The sequence below is a fragment of the Arachis ipaensis genome, chromosome B08, assembly GCF_000816755.2.
Source record: "Arachis ipaensis cultivar K30076 chromosome B08, Araip1.1, whole genome shotgun sequence".
Classification (NCBI taxonomy): Eukaryota; Viridiplantae; Streptophyta; class Magnoliopsida; order Fabales; family Fabaceae; genus Arachis; species Arachis ipaensis.
Genome location: NC_029792.2, coordinates 20,442,589 through 20,451,119, shown reverse-complemented (window position 1 = coordinate 20,451,119; position 8,531 = coordinate 20,442,589). Strand labels below are relative to the sequence as shown.

Sequence of the window (8,531 nt, the reverse complement as noted above, 5' to 3'; positions counted from 1 at the left end):
GCCGTTCTTCCTCGGATGCACCTCCATCGACACCCGTCCCCTTCAACCATCCAAAAAGGCAACTGATTTCCTTGCATTGCAAAAAAGGTTTGAATTTCAGAAAGGTATTATAGATTGAATAGATTTATTTTTAGAGACATATTTATCTACAATCGCAAAGTAGGCACATACTTCTTTGTCTGTCTTCGCATATAATCCCTTTCTCCAATTAATAATAGTAAGGTGGTGTCGTGGTGATTCCAAAGATGGTGTGGTGGCCACACTATGACAGGCATCTATATTTATGTTTCTTTGTATATGAGATTCTGGGTTCTAATATTATGTTTTGCATTCCATCTATATTATTGCATATACAATAGCTGAGCTTATCTTGTCTCATGTTCTATTTCACTTTTTCTGTCCCGTAATGACCACCACGAGTTTAGGATCTAGATATCTATCTTTGTTTTTTGCGAAGTTCCCTCATTGGGTGAACTCAACATGTTTCCCAATGGGTCATGTGTAATTAGCTTTTGGAATTCAATTATCATGCGTAATTGCTAGTAACCACAACCCTAAGTCAATTTCAGAATGAAATTCTTTTATCAAAAAAAAAAAAAAAAAGATAAACATTTGTTTTATTGAACAGGTACTTGAGACTGCCAGAACACCTACTGATTATCATTGAAACATGAAGAAGCTACACTATTTGTCGTCATTGACTTTGATGCAAATTCGTTATCACAATACACACATTTACCAATGCTTCATAAGTGGCTTTCCAATGCTGAGAAACCTTGCAATTAGGCTGAAATCCACGGTTGATCTTCAGTTGGAAATGAAACAATGCAATTCTTTCATTTCATGCCTTTGCAAGGAAGGGAAAATCGACAATGCACGCAAGGTATTCGATAAAATTTCTGAAAGGGACATTGGTTTGTGGACCACAATGATAAGTGGGTACATCAAGTGTGGCATGATCAAGGAGGCTAGGAAGTTGTTTGACAGAGTGGATGCAAAGAAGAATGTTGTCATTTGGACTGCTATGGTTAGCGGTTACATAAAGTCCAATATGATCAAGGAAGCTGAGAGGCTGTTTCATGAGATGCCTGTGAGGAATGTTGTCTCTTGGAATACTATGATGGATGGGTATGCACATAATGGGCAGACACAAATGGCTTTGGACTTGTTTAGGAGGATGCCAGAGAGGAATGTGGTTTCTTGGAATACAATCGTAACAGCTTTGGCTCGATGTGGGAGGATTGAGGAAGCACAGATGCTTTTTGATCAGATGGTGGAAAGAGATGTTGTTTCATGGACTACCATGGTTGCAGGATTGGCTAAGAATGGGAGAATTGATGATGCTCGGACACTCTTTGATGTGATGCCTGTTCGAAATGTGGTTTCATGGAATGCAATGGTCACAGGTTATGCACAAAATGGAAGATTGAATGAGGCTTTAGAGTTGTTCGAAAGGATGCCTGAGAGAGACATGCCTTCATGGAATACAGTGATCACTGGTTTAATTCAGAATGGGGAGTTGAATAGGGCAGAAAAGTTGTTCCATGAGATGCCACAAAAGAATGTGATTACCTGGACTGCAATGATGACGGGCTATGTGCAGAATGGCCTAAGTGAAGAAGCACTGAAAATGTTTAACAAAATGCAATCTCATGATTGGTTAAAACCCAACACTGGAACCTTTGTGACAGTGTTAGGTGCTTGCATTGACTTAGCTGGTCTTGCTGAGGGGCAACAAATTCATCAATTGATAAGTAAAACTATTTTTCAGGAAAACACATATGTGGTATCAGCACTGATAAATATGTACTCAAAATGTGGAGAGCTGCGTACTGCTAGGAAGATGTTTGATGATGGGTTATTAAGCCAAAGGGATTTGATATCATGGAATGGTATGATTGCTGCTTATGCACACCATGGATGTGGCAAGGAAGCAATTAGCCTATTTAATGAAATGAAAGATCAAGGTTTCCAAGCTAATGATGTCACCTTTGTTGGACTTCTCACTGCTTGCAGTCATGCTGGTTTAGTTGAGGAGGGGCTTAAATACTTTGACGAGCTTTTGAAAAACAGGTCTATTGAAGTCAGGGAAGAACACTACGCATGTTTAGTTGATCTTTGTGGACGAGCAGGAAGGCTGAAAGAAGCTTTCGATATCATTGAGAGACTTGGGGAAGATTCATCAATATCTGTTTGGGGAGCGCTCCTTGCTGGATGCAATGTACATGGGAATGAAATTATTGGGAATCTTGTAGCTAAGAAAATTTTGAAAATTGAACCAGAGAACGCAGGCACATATTTATCACTTTCCAATATGTATGCTTCCGTAGGGAAATGGAAAGAAGCTGCCAATGTTAGGATGAAAATGAAGGACAAGGGGCTAAAGAAGCAGCCGGGTTGTAGTTGGATTGGAGTTGGCAATACAGTGCAAATATTTGTAGTTGGTGATAAGTCCCATTCTCAATTTGAGCTACTTGGGGGTTTACTTCTTGATCTACATAACAAAATGAGAAGGGCTGGAGATATGCCAGATGATGATGTATTAGTTGGTGTCGAGTTCTTATAGCATGAATCTCTATTACTTGAAGCTTTCTATTACTTGAAGCTTTCTATTGTGCAGTGAAGTGGAAATATGAGAAATTTTACCTGGTCGTACACTTAGGTTGCGTTTGTTTTCGAGAACAGGACAGGACAAGACACTGAGAACAGGACAGGACAAGACATTGATGGACAGAGACACAAAATTGTGTTCTTGTATTCTGTTTGGTGATAAACTAGAACAAATTATGAAAATCCAATTTATTTTCATTTTTTTTCATTCAAAAAATGAGATGAAAAATATAATAATAAAAAATACAATTATGAAAAATTAACAAAAATAATGAAAGAAAAAATAAAAAATAAGTTGTGTCCCTTGTTAGTGTCTCCGTGTCCTTCCTGTCAGGATGGACACAAAATACACTAATTCAGTGTCTCTGAACACATTGTCTCTGTCCATGTCTCCTCTGCCAAACGCAATTTTGTGTCTCTGTGTCCCTGTCTCAGTGTCCTGTCTCTGTAAACAAATACAGCCTATATCTGGAATTAGCTTCCTCCTTGAACAGGGACATGTCATGTATACTGTTGCTTTGATTACTTTCGTGGGATTTGTCATCTCATGACCACCGTGGTTTTCTTCCTATCATCAGGTGCTATTAGAAAACTGAAAATGCTGCTGACTTCTTGAATTCCCTTGATTGATGAAATAAATGTGCTTGTGGTGGTGTGTATTTGAATTTGGAGATTTTTTGTTATCAAAGTCAAATCGATTTCTGACTCTGCCTATAAAGAAGTGAGACCCATGGTTATGCAAAAATATCAACTTAGGTTGTTAAGCGAGACCCATAGGGGCACCTTTGTATTAATTTATGTGGGAACACATGAGAAAAGGGGTGTGTTTCTATGAAGTGTGATGTTTCTTTTATTCTCCTTTGAGTCTTCCTTCCTCTTGGCATCTTTCTCTACTTTTTTTCTCGTTTCTTTTCATCCTGGGTAACTCAGATACTAAACTGTACCTATGTCATTCTAAATTCCGATAAGGTGATGATAAATTATATGCACTGAATATCTCCATTCTGCTATGTGCTTTCTTCATATTGTTAAGCCGACAACTTCAGTTTTCTGCTCTAGTGGTGGCAAGATTAATGCTTATATTGCCATGTAATTTAACTCACCATTCTAGAAATCACTGAATATGCTGAACTTGTTAGTGATAAGGAGAACTACATTTCTCCTACGAGATTGGAATTGGAACATAGTGATGAGATTTTAGTCTGCTGGATATTTTGAAATGGTTACAAAGTTTGTTCACTTGTCTCAGGAAATGCATGTTGGCTTGATACATCTACGGGGAGGGCAATCAGTTCTAAAATTAAATTGTTCTGGAGAACTTGCGATGAGATTTTCGTTGCAGTTTGGTTCATCCAACAAATATGGTATTACGTGGGAAATTTATTGCCAGAAGTCCAAAGAAATCTCAGTTTTGTTAGCTTGGAGCTGAAATGGGTGACTCCAGAGCAAAATTTAGTATCTCAATACCTTGAGGTAACTTGTTTGTATAATGTAAATGTTTTCTTTGTTTTTGTTGGTTACCCTTTCTCTCTCATTTATGCTAATGGTATTCTTTCAATTGAAGTTAACGGTGGCTGATTTTATGAATTTACGGTATGAACCTGTCACCTTGAAATTACATGGAAGACAATTCAACCATTACTCCAAGATTCACCTATAATATTTTATAGTTCCTTTAAATTAATTCAAAATTCTTTTTCTCTTAACTACCCTTCTTCCTTCCTTTCATTATTTGTGCCAATTATTTTATTCCACTAACTTTTTAGTTGTTTTTGTTTCTAAGTGTTTTGTCTTAAGAAATAGTGTGCTGAAATGGGCATTTTGCAAACCTCAATGGTAGCGCTGCTCTTAGATTTAATATATGTTTTGTGTAAATATTGTATCAGTTTGACATTATTATTACTTCAACTTACATGTCAAGTTTGATGTCTATATAACTATATATAAATAGATGAGTACAAATAGCAGTGTTGTTAAGTGATATCTTAAAGTGTTTATATTTTGAAGGTTTGTTCTTTACTTTTTTTATGCCCTTGGTTATTCTCTAAGGCTGGAAATGTCTTTGTATCCATGGCTTTTTCTGCAGGACCAGTGAGGGAAAAAGGATTTTACCATATGTTCCATCAATAAGTTTTTGAATACTGTTATGAAAGTCCCTCCCAAGCGTCATAACAGTATAACAGGTAAGATAATAATTTTGTTACAGACTTACAGTTTAACTCGGTTCTTTTTTATATTTCCAAACATAAAGAAAGTGTTATTGGACCCCTTACTTTGCCTTGAAATTGTTTTATCATATGGCATTTGTCTTTTGTCATTCTGGTCGAGTTTCTGTTCTCTAATCTTAAAAGCAATAATTGTGTTAAAATTTTTTGCTTCAGTAGGCCATGTAAAAAAGGAAATATATAGAAGTGCCACATGGTGCATCTTTTATAGATTTTCACTTTCAAGCTTTGTCGTTGCCATTTCAGATAATTAATTTGTCACGTATTTTGGCCATTTCAAATAATTAATTTGTTCACTTACCCTTGAATCATCTCATTGTCCATAGTCTTAGCTTTTTATATCTCCATATTAATTATGGAATATAATTCTAGCATCTTGCATGATGCTACCTATGAAGTATTAAAGAATTACTCAGTAAAATGAAACTGATGTTAATATTGGGTTTTTTGTTGCTAATTTGGACTTGGCCTGTGATTTTAGGTGACAATTTGAATTTGTTAAAATCAACTTATTGCTTAATTGTGTGCCAATTTTTCCCCTTTTAATGTTCATCTCAGGTGCAAGATTCATGCTATTATTTCTGATTATTTTGTTCCTGATTATTCCTGATTATTGCTAAAACTAGCTTACTCATTCCATTTGGAGCATTATAGTGCTCTTTTAGCACACTTTTGATTCTAATTGAGCTTACATTATACTATATCATCAGTATCAGAAGATAGAAAACAAGAAAATATATTAGTGAACTTGTTATTATTTTGATGTATGCATTATCTTTATTAATGTCGGTAACTACTTCAGGATATGGTGGTGATATTGAAATATCCCAAAATGTACATTATGAGTCGGAGTAAACTTGTGAGTGCTCCAACAGTGGTAGATAAATGTCATTTTTTTGTGTGTCAATATATCTATGTATAGTAGATATGTAAGATCCAGCCGATATGTTAAATTCTCCTAAGAATAATATTTTTTAGATACTTCCTTTAATACAAAATGCACCACAACTTTTTCCATGGGTCAATTACACTTATCTCTTCTACTCTTAGGTAAGATTATACATGATCTTTTTTACTTGTAAAAATATGCATTGATTGCTTATGAAATTTAGGTTGTCAATTATTGGTATCCTTATAATTTCCACAATGTGATACTCATAGTTATAACAACTCAAAAAGAGTCATATTAATACTGTCTGAAATCAATCGCAAGCCTTGGATATGGAGAACTAACATGGTCGTAATAAATTCATAGCATTGTTGAAACTATAAATTGTAAAAGAATTAGAATTTGGAAAGCCATTGTCTTGGTGGTTGATGCACTTAGTTTGGTTGCACTCTCTTTTGACTCTGGTTTATCTTACTTTTATTTTTTTAAAAGTATTACTTGACTGTAGCTTGTCTTACTAGTTTCTTTTTTTAAATTTTGTAATATGAGTGAGACCAAGATGGCTGACTGGAGTGCCACAATCTCGCTTCCTCGGGGCCGGATGGCGGAATCGGCATTCTGGTCGGAAACAACATCTTCCCCTTCTGCGGCAGAGCTGCGGTCCACACTGTCCTTCGGCAATATCGGACTCCGAAGGCGCCACCCAGAGACGACGCCACAAGAACAACCAAAAGAAAAATCGCTGCCCTCACTCGAAAACAAATTGAGCTGTAGGCATCAAGGTAAGGTACCGAGAAACTATACTGCTGCAGAAGCGGAATCGAAGGAATTGGTTTCAAGGTAAGGATTGTAACTGTTTGAAAATTCTGATTTATTTTCAGACTAAAGAGATTATTCTAACTCAAGGAACATTAAAAAAAAAGACCAAACACAAGAAACTAGGATTGCCACAATATCCTATACATCATTATCCAATGGTCCATTCTTATCAACTTTATAGTGGAGCTCTCTCCATTCCCTTTCATCCTGTTCAAAGTAGCATGCCGTACTTTTAATCATTATCCTTCTACTATCGGAATTACATTATATCCTCAATTCTCCCATGTCTTGCCGTATCCTGGTGGACCCAGCGGATGTCATCAAGAACAAAAAGTGAGAGTTATAAACTATATTATATTTTAAATTTTCTACAGTTTTTTATAGCCTAGGATCTTGAATCATAGACTTTTTTGTTTTAACTATGATTATTTATCCTATCAAATACTTTATTTTTCTTTAGAAAATTTTAGTCCTTTTAATTTCCAAAATATACGTGCAAGTAAGATGAATATGCATTCATATGCTTCTGTAGCTATATGGAAATGCATGTCTGAATTGAGAATTTAGAAGATCCAATTAGCCCAGGTATGTAAACAGTTTTTTCCTTTTTTTCAAGTTTGTCCCAAGTTGTTCAATTGAATCATAGAACATAGAGTTAGAAACATCTGCTACCGAAACTATTAGTTAGATAACATTATCCTATTTTTAATCCTACCTTAAAATAATAAATGTTTTTAATCCAACCTAACTCCGATGCGACGTGTTTGATGATCTATCAATGCTTGTTTCTGACCAAAGATGTACCAGCTGATAATAAAATTGGGCCTATTCCATTTACACTTGTAACAATAAGTAAAACATATATGATAAACTGAATGGAACTTGTCTTTTATGTAGGTTATTATACTAAAGGCTAGCGGAATAAATTTTACCCATGTACATAATTATTAGGACGATCGGAGCCATTCACAACCGTGTTCAGCGACACTACGGGGATTATGAATGCGCAATATCATTGTCTGATACAAGTGACGAAAGCAAGTCAAGACGGCTTGATGCTTATGCAACAAGTATATAAACATTATTCATGTATATTAACCAGGAGCATTATGAAGATGCTTCCCGTCATTTTTTTTTTAAATTTTTTGAGGGATGCTCCTCGTCAAATTGAAATGAATTTCCCATTTACGCATGCAGCATTCATACCTTCTAGTTTCTATCACCCACCAACCTAACAATACCAAATACAAATAGGAGGAAGAAAAACGTTGTTTTTCAAAAAAATGAATCATGAGTATTACAAGTGGCTGAAGACTGTATTCATCATCAAACACATTTAGAGTATGAATACCTTAATCAGATCAAATTCATGTACATAATAGATCTAAAATATGTAACAAGCCAAATAAAAGGGTTCATAAAGCTTGTCCCAAGTCTTTCTTATTTTCGTGCCTACTTAACCCTTATTTCATGTTATTAAAGTTGATGCCAGCGGGGTCTCACCAGCATTGTTGCAGTTTCTGAAAGCTCAATTAAAAATGTACTCTAGCCAGCCATGATATTATCTTTGGCACCCATGCGAACAAAGATACGGTCCACAGGCGACAAATCAAAACTCTCTGTTGGGACATCAGCCCCTACCTGCAGAAGAAAACATGTTCTTAAATTATCAAATGCCATGCTGAAGAAAACATGTTCTTAAAGGATTATAAAATTATTTGTTCTAACAAATGGTATCGGAGTCATCCATTATAGAAAATGTTTAGTTTTATTTTTTTTATTACTGGATGAACATATATATGCGTTGTTTACATTATGAAATTGTAGAACAACAAAATTATATATTATAGTTAATTCTAGTTGCTAATTTTAAATGACTTTGTGTTCACATAGCTATATGTATTTTCAAAAAGATATTATATATAATTAATTTTAATTACCAATTCTAATTACTTTGTAGTTATAAATCTTATGTAAATTTTTAGAAA

The 8,531-nt window shown here is 35.1% G+C and overlaps 1 protein-coding gene across 10 annotated transcripts in view; it reads left to right on the top strand.

Moving 5' to 3' along the window:
* LOC107612879 (pentatricopeptide repeat-containing protein At2g35030, mitochondrial) overlaps window positions 1-7,917 on the top strand; it is a 13,604-nt gene extending 5,687 nt beyond the window's left edge. For 2 of the 10 annotated variants that reach the window (XM_021109081.1, XM_021109077.1), the window contains 3 exons: window positions 629-2,659; window positions 3,074-4,083; window positions 4,697-6,743. In XM_021109081.1, the coding sequence (XP_020964740.1) occupies window positions 671-2,566 (1,896 nt within the window). In that variant the 5' untranslated portion in view covers window positions 629-670 and the 3' untranslated portion in view covers window positions 2,567-2,659; window positions 3,074-4,083; window positions 4,697-6,743. Of the gene's footprint in view, window positions 105-628; window positions 2,660-3,073; window positions 4,084-4,696; window positions 6,904-7,075; window positions 7,129-7,440 lie in introns of those variants that run through there. The other 8 variants (XM_021109080.1, XM_021109084.1, XM_021109079.1 and 5 more) reach the window with 8 other exon arrangements.